At 38.9% G+C, this 27,771-nt stretch overlaps 1 protein-coding gene across 2 annotated transcripts; it reads left to right on the forward strand.

Moving 5' to 3' along the window:
• Positions 1-2,867: 2,867 nt before the first annotated feature.
• PBDC1 (polysaccharide biosynthesis domain containing 1) lies at positions 2,868-7,223 on the forward strand. Of its 2 annotated transcripts, XM_086389002.1 has the most exons (6): positions 2,868-2,980; positions 3,071-3,136; positions 4,363-4,422; positions 5,170-5,310; positions 6,271-6,382; positions 6,691-7,223. In XM_086389002.1, exons 1-6 carry the CDS (start codon positions 2,951-2,953, stop codon positions 6,939-6,941), a joined length of 660 nt encoding a protein of 219 aa, XP_086245128.1. In that variant the 5' UTR covers positions 2,868-2,950; the 3' UTR covers positions 6,942-7,223. The 2 variants fall into 2 exon arrangements, with proteins under 2 accessions (XP_086245128.1, XP_086245129.1); XM_086389003.1 differs by lacking the exon at positions 3,071-3,136 and having other exon boundaries at positions 2,868-3,003.
• The last annotated feature ends 20,548 nt before the right edge of the window (positions 7,224-27,771 follow it).

Consider the following 27,771-nt stretch of genomic DNA (forward strand, 5'->3'; position numbering starts at 1 on the left):
TATGCCCATGCTATATACATCTTTTTTTTTCTTTACTGTTTAAAAAAATTTTTTGTTACTGTATATTTTAATAGATTTGAAAGAATTAGAGATTATGAATCTGCCCAAAATATTAGATAAAGTAAATTACCTAAGTGCTTCCTCAGGTAAAAGGTTAGTTGTGGTTCTTGGAATTCTACCCATATGCACTTGTTATGCATTGATTTGGCCATCATCTTGAGCCTATCCCTCCATTTTCTTGTTGTCTATTGATGTCCTGGTCAGGCCTCCACATTCACTAGCATTTAGCATCCATGTGGATGACCCATCACACATTCAGACCCCTGGGTTACATACAGACTGTTACCCTTGCAGAATCATGTCCTCTAGTTTTAGCTGGTCCCTTATAACTTCCCCCCATCTCCTTGTTAGCTTTCTTCTCCCTCTCATCTGAGTTGCTGTGCAGGACTTCTCAAGACCAGACTATTGCTCTCACAATGCCTCTTGCTCTCAGTTGCTCTCTCATGCTTCATAGAGAAAACAGAAATCATCTGGTGGGATCACACCAATTTCCTGTTTATGCTGCCTGTCTTCATTCCATGTACCTGGAGATACACCTATCTCACCTTCCAGGACCCTTTTTTGTGTAAGACCAATTCCACAGTACACTTAAGTCTCTTTAAAACTAACATCATAATTTTTAAAGTCCTTGAGGTTCCTCAAAAAGTTTAGATTATAATTATCACATGATCCAGCAATCCCACTTTTGGAAATAAATCCAAAAGAATTGAAAGCAGAGTTTGGAAGTGATATTTGCACACTCATGCTCATAGTGACACTGTTCACAATAGACATAAGGAAGCAACCCATATGTTCACTGATAGAAAAATGGATAGAGAAAGTGTGTTGTATACATAAAGTGGAATGCTATTCAGCCTTAAAAAGGAGGGAAGTACACATTGGCAACAACATGGATGAACTTTGAGGACATTATACTAAGTGAAATAAGCCAGTCACCAAAAGAAATGCTATATGAATCCACTTACATGAGGTATCTAAAGTGGTCAAAGACATAGAAAAAAAGAAAGTATGGTGGTAACCAGGGGCTAGGGGTCGAGGAAAATGGGGAATTGTTGTTTAATGGGTATAGAGTCTCAGTTTTGCAATACGAAAAAGTTCTGGAGATCTGTTGGATACCAACGTAGATTTTCATGTTCTGTTTTTTTCTTTTTTCTTTTTTTACCACAAGTTTAGAAATTCCTTGGACCTCATGTCTCTTTCTAGTCTGGAAGAACCTTGTATGATCATTGCCAAGTCTTCTTTAACTCCCACTCCTTTCTCAACCGACTGCCCTCTGACTTCTGTCCTCACCACTCCACTGAAACCGCTCTTGCTAAGGTTTTCAAGGACCTTTCAAAATTTCTGGGCTGAGGGTATTCAACCCAGGGTAGTGGACACTGTTCACCACTTCCTCTTGAGAGTTCTCTTACCGTTGACTTCTGTGAGACTCTTCCTCCGTTCTTTCCTGTGTCTCACTGATAACTGTCTCTCTCTCTTTTTTTGCTGTCCTTTCTTCTTCCTAAATAGTTTTGTTGTTGGCCTCCTTCTCTTTGCGTCTTTACAGTTCTTCATAGTTTCCCTGGGACCGCTCAATTAAATCTGAAGTATCAACTATCAGATTTATATCTCTGATCAGATCTCCCTCTGACTAGTCAACTCTACCCTAATGTTCTATAGGTTCTTCATTAAACTCATCATCCCTCCTCCTGTGTTTTCTAACTCAATGACATTTATCCCCCAATTGTATTCTGAAACCTGTGAGTCATGCTGGAATCCTAATTCTTCTTTATCCTCCATATCCAGTTAGTCAAAAAGCCCTATAGATTCTGTTTCCCTTATTAATTCTCAACGTCCATCTCAACTGTCAGTGCCTCAGCTTAGGTTTTTAAGCACCCAATGCCTTCAAGTTAGTCTGCCTCAGTTTTGCCTTCCTCAAATTTACCTTCCATACCTTCATTGACCTTCTTATGATTTAAGTTTGATCATGAGGCTGGTTTAGTTAAAGGCCTTCAGTAGCTTATCATTGTTTTTAGGGTAGAGTCTCAACTCTCTAATATTCGGCATACAAAGCCCCTCTGCTTTCCCCAAATTATGGTGGATGACAGGCCCATGATGCAAGGCAACTAATTCTTGGGAGAGTTAGACCCCAGTGGAAGAAAACGAAACCTTCGCTGTGAATTTAGCATCTTACCAGCATAATTCTTCCTTGACCTACTACCTACTCCATTTCCTAGTATCATGCTTCTTTGTAGGAGAAGGCAATGGCACCCCACTCCAGTACTCTTGCCTGGAAAATCCCATGGATGGAGGAGCCTGGAAGGCTGCAGTCCATGGGGTCGTTGAGGGTCGGACACGACTGAGCGACTTCACTTTCACTCTTCACTTTCATGCATTAGAGAAGGAAATGGCAACCCACTCCAGTGTTCTTGCCTGGAGAATCCCAGGGACGGGGGAGTCTGGTGGACTCCCGTCTACGGGGTCGCACAGAGTCGGACACGACTGAAGTGACTTAGCAGCAGCAGCAGCTTCTTTGTAACTTAGTTGCTGATTGGGGTATTGCGAAGTGTGTCTGTCCCCAACGAAAAGGGGTGTAAGCACAAATGGAGAATGTAAATTTGAATAACAGCAGGATAGTGCAGCGGGGATGCGAAATTTACATTTGAACCACCTCCTAGTGCTCCAGCAGCCATCTAAGCCACACCTTTGTTCCTGAGCAGGGCGAGCGAGGAGGGGCCTGGGAGTATCGCCTCTAGGCGAGGGAGGGTGTGGCGCAGGCGCAGGCGCATGCGCAGGCGCAGTCGGGTGAAAGTCGCTCTTGCCCGCCCTGCGTTTTTAACCAACGGAAAACCGAGGAAGGAGTACGGCAAAAGTCATTTTCGGAGAAGTGAGACCGCGCTTTGTGGGCTGCAACATGGAGGCCACCGGTGGACCTGAGGAGTTGGTGAGACGTTGCTCTGTTGTCGGGTGAGTGGGGAAGCCGAGCTGGGTCGAACCTCGAACGTTCCTTCCCTATCTCTTTTTCCTTTCCTAGGTTTCCGGGGAACTGGTGTCAGTGGCACATGCTCTTTCTCTCCCAGCCGAGTCTTATGGCAACGATGTGAGTATGACTCACCCACAGCTTCCACTAACCCAGCTATCCTGGGTTAGTCTGTAGGGCTCGCGACCAAATTGTAACCCCCTACCCAATTATCTTCCGTAGACTTCCTGTGTCTGACAGAAACTGCGCCTTTCAATTAATTCTAATCTTTTCGGTCCCCAGAAGCAGGCCTAATGCGAATAGGGGTAGTTCCCAAACTGTACCGCACTTTAGAGTTACTTGGGAATCTTTTAAATATCCCAGTGTTCAGGTTGCAATCCATCCTAGTTAAATCACAATATCTCGGAGGAGAGAGTCAGCAATCAGTTTTTTAAAGGTCCCAGGGTGGTTCCATTGTGCAGTAAAGTTCACTGGTCTCTGGTTTAGATCCTAAGGAGAAAGCCCGTGATGTATTTTGAGTTATAAGACACACGGACATGGAAATAACGATAACGCTTTAATAATAATGTGATGTATGCTGGTAGATTGGCGGATCAGGGTATAAGATCAGAAGGAGTTTAGCCAAAGAAGAAACCCTAAGGACTCAGACAGTAGAGGAAGACCGCTGAGGAAGTGGTTATTGAACTGGATCTCCAAAGTGTAGATGGACAAAGGCATGGATTGGCAGTCAGGAAAAGGGCATGGTCTAAGGCATGGAGGTAAAAATGCAGTTTTTTTTTTTTTTTTTATGGAGTCAATGAAATAAATTCGTCTATTTGGTGTAAGAGATTCCAATGAAACAGGTGCTTTGTAAGGCTTTTTATAATCTAGCCTGCTTCATGATACTGATTAATTTCTAAGTATTGTAGGATAGGGAATTGGCTATCTGATAAACACAAATGATGGGTTATGACATACTAGTCTTAAATGTGAAGAGTAACCTCACTTCTGCTATCTTACTTTGTCCTTAGTGGCGTATGTGGTATTTCAGTTTTAAAATGATTTAACTCAGTCCTGAGATGATTTATCTGCTGCTTTATGTAGTCTTCTATACTTTCACTAACTGCTGGGGAGACAGCCAGTGGCTCATTTTGTTTATTAGGCTGTGTAGGTTTTCTTTTGGTTGTCATAAGGACAAAAGGATTATTACATTTTCCAGACTCACTAGTCCAGTTTTTAACCTTGATAGTAACACCAAACTTGGTAGCCCTCTTGAACATTAACTAGACATCCACAGACTTTTTAAATTTGTTCTTTAGTAGCAAGATTAGGTGAGTTCTGACCTGGCGTTCTTCACTCCTTTGCAGCCTGATATTGAAATGGCTTGGGCCATGAGAGCAATGCAGCATGCTGAAATCTACTACAAAGTGAGTTGTCTATGTTCTTTATGAAGCAGAATTAAATATGTAATTTCAGTGTATAATGCTCTGCTAAGCACCATTCTCAGTAAGTTAAATACTTGTGTTTTGGATATAATTTTTATTACTCTAAAATATTATCTACAGAGAACCAGGGGTATGGAAGTGAATTTTGCTTTGACAGTGAGGAGTTGTGCTTCTTTGCCCAGTGTTCTGTTGCTAACCAGCAAAAGGATGTCTGACCCATGCTGCAGCAGCTGCTGCTGCTTAATTGCTTCAGTCGGGTCCGACTCTGTGTGACCCCATGGGCTATAGCCCACCAGGCTCCTCTGTCCATGGAATTCTCCAGGCAAGAGTACTGGAGTGGGTTGCCATGCTCTCCGGATCCAGGGGATCTTTCCAGCCCAGGGATCAAACCATGGTCTGCATTGCAGGCAACTTCTTTACCACTGAGCCACCAGGGAAGCTTTTCCGGCCCCTAGTAGGCACTAAATAAATGTTTCTTGACTTAATAAACAACCCACAGAGGGTAATAACCAGGCATTACTAGGACCAAAGTAGTTTAAATTGATGGAAAGGACTGTAGTATATTATGGCTCTTTAGAATTATGTCATGATTTCATCTGAAACCTAGGCTGTCTATATATTCTAATGAACTCTCCTGCCCTGAGAACCATGAGGAATTTTGGGGGAAGAAGGGACAGAAATATAGCGAATTAGAGACTGGCATCTGTATGTTGTCTTACTCTCTGGCAGCTGATTTCATCAGTTGACCCACAGTTCCTGAAACTCACCAAAGTGGATGACCAAATCTATTCTGAGTTTCGGGAAAATTTTAAGAATCTCAGGATAGATATACTGGATCCAGAAGAGCTCAAATCAGAATCAGCTAAAGAGGTAAGAATCCTCTCTTTTAAATATTGCCTAGCATCTGATCAACAATTATTGATCATGAATACATTTTTATACCTTTAGACTTGGGGGTGGGTTGTTTTAAGGCAAATATGTAAAGAAGCAGGGCTTTTATGTAGTTTAATAAACTAATATGTTATTAAATGAATGTTTTTCTGGTTTATGGATTTTTCATGTTCACTGAATATGGGTTTTTTTCCACTTTGGTGTGGACCTTTTGTCACTACACACCTAGCTCTTTCAGAGGAGAAGGAATGAATTTTTTTTATGTGAGTAGTTTAACCAGAAGGCTTAGATAGAAGATTGGCAAATAGAGTACAGAGAGGTGTTTGAGTCCTCTGGATTTAAGATCATATCACAAGCTGTGGATAACTGGAAAACTTGTGTTTTGCATTGCTTACTTGATTATCTTCTACTTTTACAGAGCACTAAAATGCTTATACTTAGGAAATGGTTTTCCTTGAGAGTAGACTCTTGGCTTATGAAGAATGAAAACTTTTAACTCTAAGCAGGCTGTTACTGATCTTTGGAAAACTGCCTTTGTTGAATGGACTTCTTTCTTAAAATTTAACTTTGTGACTTTGGGCCTAATTCCTGCCTTCTTTGTCTTATTTGTGCTTCAGTGGGAATGAGTAACCATTTTGGGCTGAACTAGCCAATAACTTAAAACAGAGAATATACTTAAGAAATTAAAATTTAATTCTCTTCTTTAGACAAGGATTTAAGTATTTTATCAGATTTAGATATTGCTCATGTTGGAAAATGCCAGCTTAAAGATGCCAAAGATAGCACAGAAACTCATAGCTAGTGAAACTAGCAATCAGCTCAATTCTAGTCTCTTTCACTGTGGTTATTTTCCTTACTGGGGAAATGGAAGCCCCTCTCCTGGCCTGACTTCACCAGCCTCCTGCATTTTTAGCTAAGATATCTTTTTTGTCTTTATAGAAGTGGAGGCCATTCTGCTTGAAGTTTGATGGGATTGTGGAAGACTTCAACTATGGTACTTTGCTGCGACTGAACTGTTCGCAGGGCTACACTGAAGAAAACACCATCTTTGGTGAGTTTCTTGCCTCTGGGATTGTTTCTGAATAAGGAGAGTGAGGGGTCTGGTTTTACTGATGAATCAATGACATGGATGGTTTGGGAATCATTTTGTTATAACTTTAAAGATCATATTACTGTATCTTGAGTAACTGGAGATAGATTAAGTATTTTCAGCTTCATTTAGTATAGGATTAGAATTCCACATCTCTGAATCTTATGACTACTTGAATGCTTTGTATGTTAGTTCAACTTTGTCAGTTTCCACTAGGTTTAGAAAATTAGCTAAGACTAGGACAATAATCAATTCTATTCACCTTTCAGCACCCAGGATACAATTTTTTGCCATTGAAATTGCTCGGAATCGAGAAGGTTATAACAAAGCAGTTTATACTGGTATTAAGGAAAAAGAAGAGAAAGAAGCCAGCAGTGGAGGAGACAAAGGAGCCAACAGCAGAGGAGAAGAAGAAAAAGGAGCCAACAGAGAAGGAGAAAAAGAGAAAACCAACGAAAGAGAAGAAAAAGAGAAAGAAGCCTGCAAAGAAATCAGCAAAAGTAGTGAAACAACTATGTGAGGTAGTTAGGGAACAGCACTCTAGAAGCTATGATTCAAGTGAGTCTGCAAGTATCATGTTGCTACTTGCATAGGTCCCTATGGTCAAATGTATTAATATCTCCTTTTTTAGTGGAAGGACCTGCAAAAGGACATCTTTCTGGCCTAATTATCAGAAACTACAGTGGTTGTTCTCTTGTGTGAACTGGCTTGAAGACCATTGGTGGGGTCTTAGTTGATGGTTTGTTGGTTCACACCACCAGTCAAGTAAGGAATTTTGTAAATAAATTTCTTTTGGTTCTTATGACTATATATCTGTGACTGACTTTTAAAAGATATTGAGAATTATTTGACACGATTTTTTTAGTGCATAATCTTTGTCGTGTCTTATATATAATGATTTATGTTTATTTCTCAGGGCTTCTCACTACTTCCTGTAGTGAAGTTCATTCAAACCTGTAAAGTTGCACATGGTTTTGGATTAGAAATTCTTACATAAAATTGACTGTTGCTGTTTGAGTAGCTTTCTGATTTTATTTGCTATATTTCTCAAAAGATTTGATAAATACTCTACAGGGATAATAGCAGCAGCCTGAATCTGTCAGACAGGGAAACACTGCAGTTCACATTCGAGGAGCAAGAGACTAGACCTGCTTTAGTACCTGCTTTTCTCTTGTAACCACGTTGTTACCTGAAATACAGCAGAAATTAATAATGAAATACAAAGCTTAGTAGAGGGCTTTCCTTTTATAGTACTATGGACAATAGCATGTATACATTAAATACAAAATGAACATATTTCTAAATGGTATTTTGTCAGACTTCAAAAATAGACCAAGTGATTTTGTATGGATGGGGGGAAGTTCCTTCTCATCTAATGACTTTTAAGAGTGCATGTTTTTAGTTATCTTTAGAAATGTAGAGATTTGTGCATGTCCCCATAGACATACTGACTTTGTTTGCTAAAACTAGTTAGAGGAAGCTGCAGTGTTTATATGCATACAGTAAATACTCTTAAAAGTCTAACCGCAGCATGATCATTCAAGAAAAGATATACCAGAGCAGAGGAGGGTGAATGAGACTTTTTGTCCCTCAGTGGACACAGAAGACAAAAGTTAAAATGAATGAGTTATCCCTTAGGTAAGAGCTACACTAAAGATGCACGCAGCCAGCAGAAACAACTGTGCACAAAGCAAATAGGTTTCTCCACGAATTCTCTTGGGCCAGTTCTTAAAAGCTTTTTAAACATCTGTTAAAGTTTTCATTTTATAGAATATATTTTTAAAAAGGTAGAGTGTTAATATAACATAGTAGGTGGACTTTTTGAGATTAAGAACATGCTTTACTTTATTAAACTTTCTCTTTGACTTTACAGAGAATATGAAACATACTGTTGAAAGTCACATTGCTTTAAAACAAGAGGCATCTGTCTATAAACTAGGTTATAAAAGGTGGTAAGAAGAAGGGAAGTAAGAACACAGAATACTTTGTGCTAACCATTTGATTTTTTTAAATTAATTTATTCTAATTGGAGGCTAATTACAGTATTGTGGTGGTTTTTGCCATACATTGGCATGAATCAGCCATGGGTGCACATGTGTCCCCCTATCCTGAACACCCCTCCCACCTCCCACTCTATCCCTCTGGGTTGTCCCAGAGCACTGGCTTTGAGTGCCCTGCTTCATGCATCAAACTTGGACTGGTCGTCTATTTTACATATGGTAATATACATGTTTCAATGCTGTTCTCTCAAATCATCCCACCCTCGCCTTCTCCCAGAGTTCAAAAGTCTGTTCTTTACATCTGTGTCTCTTTTGCTGTCTCGCATATAGGGTCATCATTACTGTTTTTCTAAATTCCATATATGTGCGCTAATATACTGTATTGGTGTTTCTCTTTCTGACTTCACTTTGTATAATAGGCTTCAGTTTCATCCACCTCATTAGAACTAACTCAAATGCATTCTTTTTTATAGCTGAGTAATATTCCATTATATGTACCACAACTTCCTTATCTATTTGTCTACCGATGGACATCTAGGTTGCGTCCATGTCCTAGCTATTGTAAATAGTGTTGCAATGAACATTGGGGTACACATGTCTCTTTTAATTCTGGTTTCCCCAATGTGTATGCCCAACAGTGGGATTGCTGGGTCATATGGCAGTTCTATTTCCAGTTTTTTAAGGAATCTCCACACTGTTCACCATAATGACTGTACTAGTTTGCATTCCCACCAAGAGTGTAAGAGGGTACCCTTTTATTTACACACTCCAGCATTTATTGTTTGTAAACTTTTTGATGGCAGCCATTCTGACCAGCGTGAGATGGAACATCATTGTGGTTTTGATTTGCATTTCTCTGATAATGAATGATGTTGAGAATCTTTTCATATGTTTCTTAGCCATCTGTATGTCTTCTTTGAAGAAATGTCTGTTTAGTTCTTTGGCCCACTTTTTGATTGAATTGTTTATTTTTGATTTTGAATTGATCAAAAGGGGTAATATTCTGAGTGAGTCTGGCATAATCAGGTGAGACATTAAAGGAGACAAGAAACAGCAGCAGATGTTCTGTTGACCTTGAAGAAGCAAACAGATACGTGACAGAAGGGCATCAGGTGGCAAAGTGTTGAGGGTGACATCTGGGAGCTGAGAATGCCTCCAGGCTGAGAGACAGCAAGAAAAATGGGATGTTACTCCTAGACTTGAAAGGAACTGAATTTTGTCAACAGCTGGTTAAGTTTGGGAGAAGAACTCAAGCCACAGATGAAATTGTAGTGCTGGTTGACACCATGATTTCAGCCCTGTGAGGACCCAGTTATGTCATACCTGGACTCTTAATCTGCAGGACTAATGAGGTAATAATAGGTATTGTCTTAAGCCACTAATTATGTGTTAATTTGTTATAGAGCAGTAGAAAACTACATAGACTTTGGTAATAAAAGTGGACTGCTGCTGTAATAAGTACCTAAAATGTGGGAATGACTTTGGAATCAGGCACTGGATGGAAGCTGGAAGAATACTGTGTAGCCTAAATTGCCTTGTACAGACTTTCAGTAGAAATACGAACTTTAAAGATGCTGGTGAGGGATCAAAAGGAAGTGTTATTGTTACTGGAAACTGGAAGAAGGGGGAGCCTATTAGTAGGTGGTAACATTGCAGAGGCCAGGAAGTTTGAGATTTTAGTTCTTGCTCTGAATTATTTGGAAGGTGATATGAGGCCAGTCTTGACATTATATTTAAACATAAGATTTATTATTTATTCAGATTCTGGTACCAATCCAGTTATTTATCTCCATGATATCTTTTGGAGGCAGGGAAAGAGACAAATTTTTGCATTTACAGAGAGGAATACTGAAGCCATTTAAAACTTTTAAGCCATTAAGTTTGTGATTTGTTACAGCAGCAGTATAAAACTAATAAGCATAGTGAGCCCTGCTCCAAAAGTGGAGACATTTACTGCACTATCATTATTTATTTTGAAACTAAACAAGGATATGGATATGTTGTACCAGAAGATTGGAGAAGTGAACTGCACCCAAAGTGAGCCTCAATAATTCTAAACTGTTTTCAACTTATTCTCCAAAGGAACTCCTGTAATTGAGTCTGTGTGTGTTGTGTGTTAGGTGCTATTGGTATAACTGGGAGTTCTCTAAAGTAGATTCTGTGTACAATACAATGCTTATTAGTGATATATGTGTGTGTGTGTGTGTGTGTGTGTGTGTGTGTGTGTGTGTATATATATATAAAGGCTTCCAAGGTGGCTCACATGGTAAAGAATCTGTCTGCAATGCAGGAGACCTGGGTTTAATCCCTGGGTCAGGAAGATCCCCTGGAGAATGGAACAGTTACCCACTCCAGTATTCTTTCTTGCCTGGAGAATTCAATGGATAGAGGAGCCTAGCAGGCTATAGTCCATGGGGTTGCAAAGAGTCAGACATGACTGAGCAACTAACACTTTCACTTCACTTTTTTTTTTCAAAGCCCCTTTTAATATTCTCTGTTGCTATACAGTAAATATTGTGATTAAAAGTTTCCTATTCCATTTCTCTGTTATTTCTGTTATTATGCCTTCAGGAAATTGTAATTTCTTTTTTTTCATTTTTTTATTTTATTTTTTAACTTTACAATATTGTCACTTCACTTTTGAAAGTGCTTCCCTCATAGCTCGGTTGGTAAAGAATCTGCCTGCAACGCAGGTGAGCTGGGTTCGATTCTTGGGTCGGGAAGATACCATGGAGAAGAAAATGGCAACCTACTCCAGTATTCTTGCCTGGAAATTCCCATGGACAGAGGAACCTGGTGGGCTACAGTCCATGGGGTTGCAAGAATTAGACACAGTTTAGTGACTAAACCACCACCATATATATATATAAACTCAACAGTAGGACCAGGAAATGTGTTTCTCGAGAGGTGTGTTTTTATCATTGACATTGTTTAAAGTTGCCAGATCATGGTGATAATTAAAGCTGATCAGTTTTTGTTGGTTTATTACCATTTAAAAATTTTCTACAGATAATATAGCTTTTTGTTTGCACCAGTGTAGATGATTCTCACTACTCCACATTTGTCCTCCACAGTTGCTTTTATATGTTGTTTTTTTTTTTTCAGATAAATGGTTAATATCTTAACAGATAATTCAAAATTAAGGCCTGTATGTATGATATGTTAATGGTCATTTTTCTGTGCCTACATTCTACCTCTAGAACGGTGGAAGCATTATGAATGTCAACACATTGTTGGCCTCCTGAATTGCACAGCAGTCACATGATGACCATATGTATGACTGGCTAGCTTTTCCCTGCTCTACTTAGGGTTTCTCTAAATTCCTCAATATAAATTTAACAGAAGTCAGTATTTATGTTTTTATTTTATTAATGGAAAACAAGATTGAGTCCTAATTTTCCCTCTGTCACATAAGTAGTGATGTTGGGACTCAGATCTGCATCTTTTGATTATTAATCTCATCTAAAATCCAAATTCCTATCCTAGAATAAGCTTCTTGCTAGAATAGACAGTTAATATGGATGAGGAATTGAAGCATTCAACAACAATAAGCATTCAGTTGTGAAGTGATGCACCAAACTAGTTTAAACACTTCAATACGTTTTAAATTTCTCTTTTCCATCTAAGAGGTTCCTTTTGATATATGCAACTGAGATATTTAAAAGCCATGATGGCATAATTACTATATCTGTAATCTTCAATTTCAAAATTATATTTTAATTTCTTAACCTTTCCTATGAACTGAGTTTGGCTGACATTTTCCTCAAGTACTTTGTAGTTTTTTTGTAATTTTTTTTCTTTTTCAGGCTTTATTCTGTCTTCCTGAAATAAGTTTTATCAGGCTACCTCCCTAGACACTCTAATATATATTACTGTTTGGTTTTTACATTGTAAATAAAGAAAATTGAAAATGCCTTAACTTAGAGGATAAACCTTTGCAAGTGGAAGATATCTCAGAAATCTAATTCAAAAATCTCCTTTTTATGTGAAAAAATAAAAAGACACTACAGGATGTGCTTTACCCGGTTGAAAAATCCTCTATGTATGTAAAGATTGTTTATTAACATCATCCTTCCTGTTATACTAAGAACACTGTACATGACATAATTCCATAATGTTTCCATTGTCCTATATACCTTCACAAGACACTTCTTTCTAGAAAACAGCTTTAAAATAATCTCTCTGCTTCTCTATGATTTAGGATTCTTATTATGTCCTTTCTGTTTCAGTTGAGTTCAGTTGCTCAGTCGTGTCTGACTCTTTGCGACCCCATGGACTGCAGCACACCAGGTCTCCCTGTCTATCACCAACTCCCGGAGTTTACTCAAACTCATGTCCATTGAGTCGGTGATGCCATCCAACCATTTCATCCTCTGTCGTCCCCTTCTCTTGCCTTCAACCTTTCCCAGCATCAGGGTCTTTTCAAATGAGTCAGTTCTTCACATCAGGTGGCCAAAGTATTGGAGTTTCAGCTTCCATATCAGTCCTTCCAATGAACAACCAGGACTGATTTCCTTTAGGATGGATTGGTTGGATCTTCTTGCAGTCCAAGGGACTCTCAAGAGTTTTCTCCAATACTCCAGTTCAAAATCATCAATTCTTCAGTGCTCAGCTTTCTTTATTGTCCAACTCTCACATCCATACATGACTACTAGAAAAACCATAGCCTTGACTAGACGAACCTTTGTTGGCGAAGTAATGTCTCTGCTTTTTAATATGCTGTCTAGGTTAGTCATAACTTTTCTTTCAAGGAGTAAGCATCTTCTTATTTCATGGCTACAGTCACCATCATCTGCAGTGATTTTGTGGCCCCCCAAAATAAAGCCCTTCCTGTTTACACTAAACTGTATCTGGCCAATCTTATACAATTCCGAGAATTTGGATTATATTTAAAATCAAAATCACTGTAATTTAAAATTTACATGTTCTTGACTTTTTATTAAAGAAAACAAGTCTCCTAAAATTTTTGTCAATCTTAAGGTAATTTTTCTCCTTCACAGTCACTAAGGCTTACATGCTCTCCTTTGGTTTACAGAAGATAAAAGAATTCTGCCTTCTGCTCCCTGTAACTCCCCACCATTGAAATAAGTTTTTGCTTAATTGTGAATGAGATCATGAACTCTGGCATTTGCTCACCTGGTATACTCAAATTCACCTATGATATATTTATTTAAATTTTTTTTGTCATGAAAATTTTAAACATACACAATAGTAGAAATAATAGTATAATAAACCCCTATATATCTATCATCCAAATTAAATAGTACCAAGATTTTGCTACATCTGCTTCATTTATCCTTTTTGCTTTATTAAAGCAATGAAAACAAGCATCAGACATTATCATTACACCCCTGTATATTTTAGTGTGTATTTCTAAAAGTAAATATGTTATTATATAATCTCAATGACAATAAGATTTTCAACTGATATTCAATTATAGAAAAAATTTGTGAATGTATATTCAAATGATAGCAATCCAGGAAAAAGTCCTTTACTGTATATTTAAGGAATAGCCATTAGTGTAGGTTGATTATAGGCTATATGTATGTACAAAAGAATTAGAAAAGATTGAAAACATGTTTAATTCACACTGCAGGAACTAATAATAAGCCCTAGATACTGAGCTAGATACTTTACATACATCTTATTCCTATCATATAGGCATTATCAACCCTATTTTACACATTAGGAAATTTAGGCATGGGGAGATTTTGAGTCCCAGGTTAAGGATTTTAGAATTAGATACTAGTGGCTAGATATTGGAAGCTTATTTTAATTCCTGGCTAGTTATATGATGAAAACTGATTATGGAAGATTAAATTATGCACTATATTCAGTTCAGTTGCTCAGTCATGTCCAACTATTTTTGACCCTATGGACTGCAGCACACCAGGCTTCCCTGTTCACCATCTCCTGGAACTTGCTTAAACTCATGTCCATCAAGCTGATGATGCCATCCAAACATCTCATCCTCCGTTGTTCCCTTCTCCTGCTACCTTCAATCTTTGCCAGCATCAGGGTCTTTTCCAATGAGTCAGCTCTTTGCATCAGGTGGCCAAAGTACTGGAGCTTCAGCCTCAGCATCAGTCCTTCCCATGAATATACAGGACTGATTTCCCTTAGGATTGACTGGTTTGATATCCTTGCAGTCCAAGGGACTCTCAAGAGTCTTCTTCAGCACCACAGTTCAAAAGTATCAGTTCTTTGGCACTCAGCTTTCTTTATGGTCCAACACTCACATCCATACATGACTACTGAAAAAACTATACCTTTGACTATACAGACCTTTGTCAACAAAGTAATGTCTCTGCTTTCTAATGCACTGTCTAGATTTGTCATAGCTTTTCTTCAAAGGAGCAAGTGTCTTTTAATTTCATGGCTGCAGTCACCATCTGCAGTGATTTTGGAGTTCAATAAAGTAAAGTCTTTTACTGTTTCCATGGTTTCCCCATCTATTTGCCATAAGGTGATGGGACCAGATGCCATGATATTAGTTTTCTAAACGTTGAGTTTTAAAGCCAGCTTTTTCACGCCCCTCTTTTAATTTTATCAAAAGGCTCTTTAGTTCCTCATCACTTTCTGCCATAAGGGTGGTGTCATCTGCATATCTGAGTTTATTGATATTTCTCCCAGAAATCTTGATTCCAGCTTGTGCTTCATCCAGCCTGGCATATCACATGATGTACTCTGCATATAAGTTAAATAAGCAGGGTGACAATATACAGCCTTGATGTACTCCTTTCCCAATTTGGCACCAGTCTTGACCTGCATACAGACTTCTCAGGAGGCAGGTCAGGTGGTCTGGTATTCCCATCTCTTGAAGAATTTTCCAGTTTGTTGTGATCCACACAAAGGCTTTGGCATAGTCAATAAGGCAGAAGTAGGTTTGTTTTTTTTTTTTTTTTTTTCTGGAACTCTCTTGCTTTTTCTATGATCCAACAGATGTTGGCAATTTAATCTCTGGCTCCTCTGCCTTTTCTAAATCCAGCTTGAACACCTGGAAGTTCTTGGTTCATGTACTGTTGAAGCCTTGCTTGGAGCATTACTTTGATAGCATGTGAGATGAGTGCAATTGTGCCATAGTTTGAACGTTCTTTGACATTACCTTTCTTTGGGATTGGAATAAAAACTGACCTTTTCCAGTCCTGTGGCCACTGCTGAGTTTTCCAAATTCGCTGCCATATTGAGTGAAGCAGTTTTACAGCATCATATTTTGGTTAGGATTTGAAATAGTTGGAATTCCTTCACTTCACTAGCTTTATTTGTAGTGATGCTTCCTACAAACTTTGACTTTGCATTCCAGCATGTCTGGCTCTAGGTTAGTGATCACACCATTGTGGTTATCTGGGTCATGAAGATCTTTTTGGTATAGTTCTGTGTATTCTTGCCACCTCCTCTTAATATCTTCTGCTTATGTTATGTCCATACCACTTTTGTCCTGTATTGTACCCATCTTTGCATGAAATGTTTCTTTTCTTTAAGAGATCTCTAGTCTTTCCCATTCTATTGTTTTCCTCTGTTTCTTTGCATTGATCATTTAGGAGGGCTAATCTTTCCTTGCTGTTCTTTGGAGCTCTGCATTCAGATGGATATGTCTTTCCTTATCTCCTTTGCCTTTTGCTTCTCTTTTCTCAGCTATTTGCAAGCCTCCTCAGAAAACCATTTTGCCTTTTTGCATTTCTTTTTCTTGGGGATGGTTTTGATCACCACCTCATATAGAAAGTCATGAACCTCCTTCAGTAGTTCTTCTGGCAGTCTCGTCTATCAGATCTAATCCCTTAAATCTATTTGTCACTTCTTCTGTATAATCATAAAGGATTTGATTTAGGTCATAACTGAATGGCCTAGTGGTTTTCCGTACTTTGTTCAATTTATGTCTTAATTTTGCAATAAGGAGTTCATGATCTGAGCCATAGTCAGCTCCTGATGTTGTTTCTGCTGACTGTATAGAGCTTCTCCATCTTCAGCTGCAAAGAATATAATCAACCCGACTTCAGTATTGACAATGTGTAGATGACACATGACACATGTAGATGACACATGATGTCCATGTGTAGAGTCTTCTCTTGTGTTGTAGGAAAAGGGTGTTTTCTATGACCAGTGCGTTCTCTTGGCAAAACTCTATTAGCCTTTGCCCTGCTTCATTCTGTACTCCAAAGCCAAACTTGCCTGTTACTCTGTTACTTCAGGTATTTCTTGATTTCCTAGTTTTGCATTCCAGCCCTCTATGGTGAAAAGGACTTTTTTTTTTGATGTTAGTTCTAGAAGGTCTTGTAGGTCATCATAGAAACGTTCAACTTCAGCTTCTTCAGCAATAGACTTGGATTACTGTGATATTGTATGGTTTTCCTTGGAAACGAACAGAGATCATTCTGTCTTTTTTGAGACTGCACCCAAATGCTACGTTTAGGACTCTTGTTGACTGTGAGGGCTACTCCATTTCTCCTAAGGGATTCTTTTCCACAGTAGTTGATATAATGGTCATCTGAATTAAATTCACCCATTCCTGTCCGTTTTAGTTCACTGATTCCTAAAATGTCGATGTTCACTCTTGCCATCTCCTGTTTGACCACTTCCAATTTGCCTTGATTCATGGACCTAGCATTCCAGGTTCCTATGCAATATTGTTCTTTATAGCATCGGACTTTACTTCCATCACCAATCACATCCACAACTGGGTGTTGTTTTTGCTTTGGCTCCATCTCTTCATTCTGTCTGGAATTATTTCTCCAGTGTTTTCCAATAGAATATTGGGCACCTACTGACTTGGCGAGTTCATCTTTTAGTGTCTTTTTTTTTTTTTTTTACTTTTTCATACTGTTCATGGGGTTCTCAAGGCAAGAATGCTGAAGTTGTTTGCCATTCCCTTCTCTCAGTTCAGTTCAGTTGCTCAGTTGTGTCCAACTCTTTGTGACCCCATGAATCGCAGCACGCCAGGCCTCCCTGTCCATCACCAACTCCCAGAGTTCACCCAGACTCACATCCATCAAGTCAGTGATGCCATCCAGCCATCTCATCCTCTGTCATCCCTTTCTCCTCCTTACCCCCAATCCCTCCCAGCATCAGAGTCTTTTCCAATGAGTCAACCCTTTGCATGAGGTGGCCAAAGTACTGGAGTTTCAGCTTTAGCATCATTCCTTCCAAAGAAATTCCAGGGCTGATCTCCTTCAGAATGGACTGGTTGGACGTCCTTGCAGTCCAAGGGACTCTCAAGAGTCTTCTGCAACACCACAGTTCAAAAGCATCAATTCTTTGGCACTCAACCTGCTTCACAGTCCAACTCTCACATCCATACATGACCACAGGAAAAACCATAGCCTTGACTAGACAGACCTTTGTTGGCAAAGTAATGTCTCTGCTTTTCAATATGCTATCTAGGTTGGTCATAACTTTTCTTCCAAGGAGTAAGTGTCTTTTAATTTCATGGCTGCAGTTACCATCTGCAGTGATTTTGGAGCCCCCCAAAATAAAATCTGACACTGTTTCCTCATCTATTTCCCATGAAGTGATGGGACCGGATGCCATGATTTTCGTTTTCTGAATGTTGAGCTTTAAGCCAACTTTTTCACTCTCCACTTTCACTTTCATCAAGAGGCTTTTTAGTTCCTCTTCACTTTCTGCCATAAGGGTGGTGTCATCTGCATATCTGAGGTTATTGATATTTCTCCCGGCAATCTTGATTCCAGCTTGTGTTTCTTCCAGTCCAGCATTTCTCATGATGTACTCTGCATATAAGTTAAATAAGCAGGGTGACAATATACAGCCTTGACGTACTCCTTTTTCTATTTGGAACCAGTCTGTTGTTCCATGTCCAGTTCTAACTGTTGCTTCCTGACCTGCATACAGATTTCTCAAGAGGCAGATCAGGTGGCCATTAGAGTAGTATCATCTGTATATCTGAAATTTTTTATAATTCTCCAGTAATCATGAATTCAGCTTGTGATTCATGCAGCCCAGGGTTTCACATGATGCACTCTGCATATAAGTTAAATAAGCAGGGTGACAGTATACAACCTTGTCGTACTTCTTTCCTAATTTGGAAACATTCTACGTCTGGTTCTGTGTCTGGTTCTAACTGGTTGCTTCTTGACCCGGATACAGATTTCTCAGGAGGCAGGTAAGGTGGTCTGATATTCCCATCTCTTTAAGAGATTTCCACAGTTTATTATGATCTACACAGTCAAAGGCTTTTGGTGTTTGGTAGATGAAACAAGGGCTTTCCTCATAGCTCAGTCAGTAAAGAATCTGCCTGCAATGCAGGAAACCTGGGTTCAATTCCTTGGTTGGGAAGATCCCCTGGAGAAGGAAATGGCAATCCACTCCAGTATTCTTGCCTGAAAAATCCCATGGACAGAGGAGCTTGGTGGGCTACATTCCATGGGGTCTCAAGAGTTGGACACAACTTAACGACTAAACCACCACCACCAGATGAAACATGTACGTCTGTTTCATTAACTAGCCAAAACCTTTGGCTGTGTGGATCATAATAAACTAAACCTACACAGGTAGATTTTGGAATAGTTTTATACAATAATTTCCATACTACAGTGAATTATGGCAAGAGTTGAGACTTTCAGAGAGGAATAATTTGTCAACCCTGAGAATAAGCAGAATGTTATTTTGGCATTATTTGTACAAATGCAAAAAGAGATTTCTGAAATGTTCAAATTACAGCATTCATCGGTTAAAATGTAGTTGATGATTCACACATTATTATTAGAATTAGTTACTTTTTCTCTATTTTTCTTCTTATTTATATTCACTTACATGAACTTGTGAGTTATAACTCATTTTGGACAGCAGTTATTTGCTTTTTTTAGCATGACATCCAGAATTGTAATGAAATTTGTAAGATAGTTCAAACACTGACTTCTTTAAAATCTGAAGTTTTTTCTTGAAAGAAATGCCATATATGTTGTAACAGAGGCAATATGGTAAATTTTTTTTTTTTGGTTTCCAGAATGACTTTGCTACATGTGGGAACCGTCAGCAATTTAGCTTCACTCCCAATCAACATGAGCAATTCGTAATCACAAACTTTGTGACAGACAGATGAACAGGGAACTCTCAAGACCAAATTAGGCATAATTAATACAGGAAACTCTCCAGTAACCTGGCAATTTGCAGCCAGGGGAGAACACATGCAGCATTGTCTTAACAAGTTCATCAAACATGTAATTAGCCCCCGGCCATCTGTGCAAACAGAACCTGAGCTGCTCCTAATCACAGATTGGCTAGCAGATGCCTCTTAGCAGAACCTAGGTATGTGTTCAAATACAGCGTGTACCACTAGAGGCAAACAGTCATATTTGTCTGGCTTTTTATTTGATGAACTCGCAATATTTTTCCTTTTTTAATGAACTTGGATTTCCGGGGTCAGTTTCACTCAAGTTATTTTCTGAAGCAAAAAGCCAAGGCAGGATATTGCTTTCTCTAGTGGCAGATGAAGTCAGTTGGCTTGCAGAGATGGCCTTGATTCAGATAATTAGATTTTCCATTGGAAGGAGTTGGTTTTAAAACTTCTAATAAGGAGAAATAATCAGAACCCCACTGCTCATGGCCTGCCACATCCAGTATAGTGAGAAAGGCTTCAGGATCCCATCTTTTCATTCCAGAATTGTAGAAAGAATTAACTGAAAAACATTGTCTCTGCAAATAAAAAATAATAGTACATCCAATTAAGCATGACCAATAAAGATTAAAGTCTGTGGCTTTTCTTTCTGGAAAAATCTGTCAATTCATTCTAGGACCAGTATAGACTATTTCTCTCAGGATGTAAGATTTCAAAGGAAGAAAAATGTTCTCAGAGCTCAGTTGGTAATTCATCTTTCCATATGACTTCCTCATAGTTCTTATTAATTATCAATATTCAATCATGCATTAAAAATGAATCTTTTGGGCTTCCCTGAAGCTCAGTGGCAAAGAATCTCCTGCCAATACAGAGGACATGGTTTCAATCTCTGTTCGAGGAGGATCCCACATGCCACGAGACAACTAATCCTGTGTACCACTGTACTGAACCAGTGCTCTAGAGCCCACAAGCCACGACTACTGAAGTCTGTGCACCTAGGGCTGGTGCTTCACAAGCAAGAGAAATCACTGCAATGAGAAGCCTGCACAGTTAGAGAGTAGCTGCAGTTAGAGAGTAGCTCACACTTGCCTCATCTGGAGAAGGCCTGAGTGAACCAACGAAGATCCAGCACAGTCAAATAATAAATGAATGAATCTAGAATGAATCTTTCTTTTTAAAAAATGGATTTTTCTTTGACCGAATTTAGCTTTTTATAAAACTTACTTTTCAAACTTTAAAAAAATTTTTATTGTATATTCGAGCATAGTTGATTAACAATGTTGTGTTAGTTTCATGTGTACAGCAAAGTGATTCAGTTATGTATCTATTCTTTTTCAAATTCTTTTCCCCATTTAGGTTATTACAGAATACTGAGCAGAGTTCCCTGTGTTATATAGTAGATCCTTCTTGATTGTTGATTTTAAATATAGTAATCTGGGGAATTCGGTGCCAGTCCAGTGATTAGACTCTGAACTCACTGTCAAGGGCCTGGATTTGACCCTTGGTCTGGAACTAAAAATCCCACGAGTCATGCAGTGTGGCAAAAAAAAAAAAAAAAATAGTGTGCATCTATTAAATCCCAAACTCCTAATCTATTCCCCAAACCTTCCCCCCGTAACCCTAAATTCATTCTCTAAGTCTGTGAATTTGTTCCTGTTTTGTAAATAAGTTAATTTTGTATCATGTTCCTTAGATTCTGCATATAAGCAATATCATGTGATCTTTGTCTTTTTCTGTCTGGCTTATTTCACTTAGTATGATAAGCTCCAGGTCCATCCATGTTGCTGCAAATGTCATTATTTCATTCTATTTAATGGCTGAGTGATATTACAGTATGTGTTTGTACTACATCTTCTAAATTTTATTTTCTAAATTTTTATTTGAGTATAATTAATTTACAATGTTGTGTTAGTTTCAGGTGTACTGCAAACTGAATCAGTTATGCACATATCCACTCTTTTTTTTAAAAAAAGATATTCCCCATATAGTCCATTACAGAGTATTGAATAGTGTTCCCTGTGCTATGCAGTGATCTATTTTATAGTTATCTATTTTAGTTATCTATTTTATATATAGTAGTGTCTGTATGTCAATCCTAATATTCCAATTTATCCCCGTATCCCCTGGTAACCATAAGTTTGTCTTCTACCTCTATGACTTTACTTCTGTTTTGTAAATAAGTTCATTTGTACCCCCTTTTTTTGATTCCATATATAAGTGATATTGTAAGATATTTGTCTTTTTCTGTCTTACTTCACTCAGTATGATAATCTCTAGGTTAATCCGTGCAGCTACAAATGGCATTACTTCATTGTGTTTTTAATGGATGAGTAATATTGCATTTTATATATCTACCACATCTTCTTTATCCATTCCTCTATTGATGAACATTTACATTGCTTCCATGTCCTGGCTATTGAAAAATAGTGCTGCAATGAACATTGGGGTACATGCATCTTTTCAAATTATGGTTTTCTCTGGATATATGCCCAAAAGTGGGATTGCTAAATCATATGGTAGCTATATTTTTAGTTTTTTAAGGAATTCCATACTATTTTCCACAGTGGCTATACCAATTTACATTCCCCAGCAACAGTGTAAAAGGATTCCCTTTTCTCCACATGTCTACAACATTTATTGTTTCTGTTGGTATGTTTTTCCATCTTTTTGTGTCCTCTTCAATTTCTTTTGTCAACGTCATATAGTTTTTGGAGTACAGTTCTTTTTTCTCCTTCAGCTCAGTTCAGTCGCTCAGTCGTGTCCGACTCTTTGCGACCCCATGAATCGCAGCACGCCAGGCCTCCCTGTCCATCGCCAACTCCCGGAGTTCACCCAGACTCACGTCCATCAAGTCAGTGATGCCATCCAGCCATCTCATCCTCTGTCGCCCCCTTCTCCTCCTGCCCCCAATCCCTCCCAGCATCAGAGTCTTTCCCAATGAGTCAACTCTTCGCATGAGGTGGCCAAAGTACTGGAGTTTCAGCTTGAGCATCATTCCTTCCAAAGAAATCCCAGGGCTGATCTCCTTCAGAATGGACTGGTTGGATCTCCTTGCAGTCCAAGGGACTCTCAAGAGTCTTCTCCAACGCCACAGTTCAAAAGCATCAATTCTTCGGCACTCAGCCTGCTTCACAGTCCAACTCTCACATCCATACATGACCACAGGAAAAACCATAGCCTTGACTAGATGGACCTGTGTTGGCAAAGTAAAGTCTCTGCTTTTCAATATGCTATCTAGGTTGGTCATAACTTTCCTTCCAAGGAGTAAGCGGCTTTTAATTTCATGGCTGCAGTCACCATCTGCAGTGATTTTGGAGCCCCCCAAAATAAAGTCTGACACTGTTTCCACTGTTTCCCCATCTATTTCCCATGAAGTGATGGGACTGGATGCCATGATTTTCGTTTTCTGAATGTTGAGCTTTAAGCCAACTTTTTCACTCTCCACTTTCACTTTCATCAAGAGGCTTTTTAGTTCCTCTTCACTTTCTGCAGTTGAGCTATTTCAAATCCTGAAAGATGATGCTGTGAAAGTGCTGTGCTCAATATGTCAGCAAATTTGGAAAACTCAGCAGTGGCCACAGGACTGGAAAAGGTCCGTTTTCATTCCAATCCAGAAGAAAGGCAATGCCAAAGAATGCTCAAACTACCGCACAATTGCACTCATCTCACATGCTAGTAAAGTAATGCTCAAAATTCTCCAAGCCAGGCTTCAGCAATACGTGAACCGTGAACTTCCTGATGTTCAAGCTGGTTTTAGAAAAGGCAGAGGAACCAGAGATCAAATTGCCAACATCTGCTGGATCATGGAAAAGGCAAGAGAATTCCAGAAAAAACATCTATTTCTGCTTTATTGACTATGCCAAAGCCTTTGACTGTGTGGATCACAATAAACTGTGGGAAATTCTGAAAGAGATGGGAATACCAGACCACCTGACCTGCCTCTTGAGAAATCTATATGCAGGTCAGGAAGCAATAGTTAGAACTGGACATGGAACAACAGACTGGTTCCAAATAGGAAAAGGAGTATGTCAAGGCTATATATTGTCACCCTGCTTATTTAACTTATATGCAGAGTACATCATGAGAAACGCTGGACTGAACAAAACACAAGCTGGAATCAAAATTGCCGGGAGAAATATCAGTAACCTCAGATATGCAGATCACACCACAGTAGGTTAATTCCTAGGTATTTTATTCTTTTTGATGTGGTGGTAAATGGGATTTTTTCTTAATTTCTTTTTCTGATCTTTCATTGTTACTGTATAGAAATGCAATCTATTTCTGTGTATTAATTTTGTATCTTGTATCTTTTCCTAACTCATTTATGAGCTTTAGTAGTTTTCTGGTAGTATCTTTAGGATTTTCTATGTATAGAATGATGTCATCTATAGACAGTGAAAGTTTAACTTCTTTTCCAATTTGGATTCTTTTTAGTTCTTTTTCTTTGCTGATTGCTGAAGCTAGGGTTTCCAAAACTATATTGAATACAAGTGGTGAGAGTGTACATCCTTGTGTTTTTCCTGATCTTAGAGAAAATACTTTCAGCTTCTCACTATCGAGTATGATGCTAGCTATAAGGTTGTTTTATATGGCCTTTATTATGCTGAGGTATGTTTCCTCTATCCCCACTTTCTGGAAAGTTGTATCATGAATGGTTGTTGAATTTTGTCAACAGCCTTTTTTTCTTTTTGCATCTGAGTTGATCATATGGTTTTATTATTAAATTTGTTGATGTGGTGTATAACACATTGATTTGCAGATATTTGAGAAGTCCTTGGGTCCTTGGGATAAATTCCACTTCATCATGGTGTATGATTCTTTTAATGTACTGTTGGATTGAGATTGCTAGTATTTTGTTGAGGATTTTTGAATCTATGTTAATCAGTGTTATTGGCCTGTAGTTTTCTTTTTTGTGATATCTTTCTCTGGTTTTGATATCAGGGTGATTGTGGCCTCATAGAATGAATTTGGGAGTGTTCCTTTCTCTGAATTTTTTGGAAGTGTTTCAGAAGAATAGGTGTTAAGTCTTTTCTAAATGTTTGATAGAATGTGAAGCCATCTGGTCCTGGACTTTTGTTGGTTGGGAGTTTTTAAACCACAGTTTCAATTTAGGTACTTTTGATTCATCTGTTCATATTTTCTATTTCTTCCTGGTTCAATCTTGGGAAATTGTACCTTTCTAAGAACTTATCTATTTCTTCTAGGTTGTCCATTTTATTGACATATAGTTGCTTGTAATAGTCTCTTATGATCTTTCATATTTCTGTGGTGTCAGTAGTTAACTTATTTTTTGCATTCCTAATTTTTTTTGAGCCCTCTTCCTTTTTTTCTAGATTAGTCTGTCTAAAGGTTTATCAGTTTTGTTTATGTTTTCAAAGAACCAGCTTTTAGTTTAATTGATCTTTGCTATTGTTTTCTTTGTCTCTCTCTTATTTATTTCTGCTCTGATCTTTATGATTTATTTCCTTATATTAACTTTAGGTTTTGTTTGTTCTTCTTTGCCTGGTTGCTTGACATGGAAGGTTGATTTTTCTTGTTTCCTATGGTAATATTGTATTGGTATAAAGTCTATTGGAACAGTTTTTGCTATATTTCATAGGTTTTAGATTGTTTTGCTTTCATTTTAACTTGTCTCTATGTATTCCCTCTTGGAGTTCTTTAGAGATCTATTGGTTTTTAATATCATATTGTTTGGACTCCACGTATTTGTGTTTTTTCCCTACAGTTCTTTTATTGTAGTTTATTTCTAATTTCATAACTTTGTGATCAGAAAAAATGCTTGATATGATTTTAATTTTCTTAAATTTACTAAGGCTCACTTTGTGGCCCAGCATGTGGTCCATCTTGGAGTATTTTCCATGTCCACATGAGAAGACTGTCCTGTTGATTTTGGATGGTATGATGTATAAATCCCGATTAAGTCCCTCTGGTCAAATGTATCATTAAGGCCTTTGTTTACTTATTGGTTTTCTGTCTAGATGATCTGTTGATAATAGTGCAGTAATAAAGTCTCCCACTGTGGAGGCTGACAAGATGGCAGAGGAGTATGTGGATGAGGAGTACATCTCTCTCCATGGATAAATCAGGAATACATCTTCAGATGCAGAAGATCTTGCAGAGCACCAGCTGATAACTGGCAGGAGTCCCTGACAACTGGAAGGGAATATATAGATTTATGCAAGACTTGATAAGAAAAAGGAAGGAAGAGGAAAGAGAAGAATGAGCAGGACTGGACCTTACCCAGGGGTGACAGCCCTGCACCTGGGTCAATCGTTTGGGACAGAAGGGAAGCATTTGAGGCTGTTAGAAAGTGAAACAGCTGACCTGTGACACTCTGAATGGAGTAAGAACCACATAGACAATCCATGCTGCAAGTGCATGTATCCCAGACAGTGACACAAACCCAACAGAATGTACAGCAGATGGGACCTGAGGCATGGGTGTTGGATAGAAATTCCAGAGCGAGGACATAAGGACTGCTATTGACTGTAGGGAGATGGCCTACAGGGATGGGAGGGAGGAAATTCATGGCAGAGAATGCCTTTGGAGAAAAGCAAGGCAGCCATGGAGGCAGGGCACTACTGCTTTAGTCATACACGAGGTGGAGCCATCACTGTAACCTCTCTCTCTCTAAATGCTGGTGCCAGCAGTTGACCAATAGAAAAAGACCCCAGCGAGGGTGGCCCTATGAGTGCCTGCTGTGCCAAGCAATAGAGAAGGACCAGTCAGAGAGGCCTTTGAGTGACAGCTGCTAGAGGCTAGAAAAGAATCCTAATAGCTCCATATCTCCTGCACCAGTAGCCATTGGCTTCCCTGCGCACCCGGCACTGCTGGTGTCCTGATGACCCAAACAGCCACAATACCTATATGCCTAGTCCAAACTGGGGCAGGGGGTTCCCTCATAGCTCAGTTGTTAGAGAATCTGCCTGCAATGCATGACACCTGGGTTCAATTCCTGGGTTTGGAAGATCCCCTGGAGAAGGAAATGGCAACCCCTTCCAGTACTCTTGCCTGGAGAATTCCATAGATAGAGGAGCCTGGCAAGCTACATTCCATGGGGGTCACAAGAGTCAGATATGACTTAGTGACTAAACCACCACCAAACTGGGGCAGAGCTGCCAGAGCCTAGAAAACTATACTAATAGTGTTGTAACTCCTGCACCTGTAGTTACTGGCTTTGTTGAGCAACTGGTGCTGCTGGAGTTCCCATGATCCAAGCAGCTGCACCACCTCCACACCTGGTCCTCACTGGGGCAGACTCAAGTCCTCCATGGAAGCCTCAGGAGCAAAATCCTGTGTATGACCCACATGCAGAGGTGGAGATAAAAGAAAAATTGAGCTTCACGGGTGGAGAGATCACAGAAGAGGATCAAAAACCTTTCCACCAGATGTATAAGCTGCAGATTAAATCCACAGGATCAACTAGGTAGACTCTGTCTATGGAATATACATACAGACAGTAAGTGTTCCCACAAAATAAAATGATCTAGCATTGGAAGCTGTGGACATTGGAGGCAAGCACTTGAAGGAGTATGACCAGATTAGAGTTGAAACTGTCCCTACAGCAGGTCCAGAGACCAGTCCTCCTCAGTACTGGAGGGCATCCTAGGGAAGTGAAGGTGGGCTATGGCTCACAGTGGAGAAAAGGATGGTGACAGCTAAGACCTGAGAAAAATATTTATTATATTCTTATATTTTGACTTGTTCCATAGTTCTGGACTTTTTATTCTTTTTTTCTGTGTTGCTGTGGTTGTTGTTTTTATTATCATCTCTGTTTAGGCTTTGGGGAATTTTTAATTTTTTTTATTTTATTTTATCTTTTAACTTTACAATATTGTATTGGTTTTGCCATATATCAAAATGAATCCGCCACAGGTATACATGTGTTCCCCATCCTGAACGCTCCTCCCTCCTCCCTCCCCATACCATCCCTCTGGGTCGTCCCTGTGCACCAGCCCCAAGCATCCAGTATCGTGCATTGAACCTGGACTGGCGACTCATTTAATATATGATATTATACATGTTTCAATGCCATTCTCCCAAATCATCCCACCCTCTCCCTCTCCCACAGAGTCCAAAAGACTGTTCTATACATCAGTGTCTCTTTTAAATCACACTTTTAATCACTTTTCTATATTTCTACTTCTATTTGGCTTTCTGTAGTTCTCTGTTTTTTCTTTTCTTGTTTTAGTTTTTTGTTAATGCATATAGATATTTTTAATATATTTCTATTTAGCTTTGCTTTTCTGTTTTTTTTTTTTCAGTTTTTCATCATGTTT

The sequence above is a fragment of the Bos grunniens genome, chromosome X (genome assembly GCF_055505025.1).
Source record: "Bos grunniens cultivar Pamir isolate PY7600 chromosome X, Bosgru_T2T1.0, whole genome shotgun sequence".
NCBI classification, from domain to species: domain Eukaryota; kingdom Metazoa; phylum Chordata; class Mammalia; order Artiodactyla; family Bovidae; genus Bos; species Bos grunniens.

Excerpts from the sequence above, each read along its gene's own strand:
- PBDC1 (XM_086389002.1), top strand. The coding sequence starts at position 2,951 with ATGGAGGCCACCGGTGGACCTGAGGAGTTG. Across the intron at positions 2,981-3,070 it reads CCGGTGGACCTGAGGAGTTG|GTTTCCGGGGAACTGGTGTC; the intron begins GTGAGACGTTGC and ends TTCCTTTCCTAG. Across the intron at positions 3,137-4,362 it reads CCGAGTCTTATGGCAACGAT|CCTGATATTGAAATGGCTTG; the intron begins GTGAGTATGACT and ends ACTCCTTTGCAG.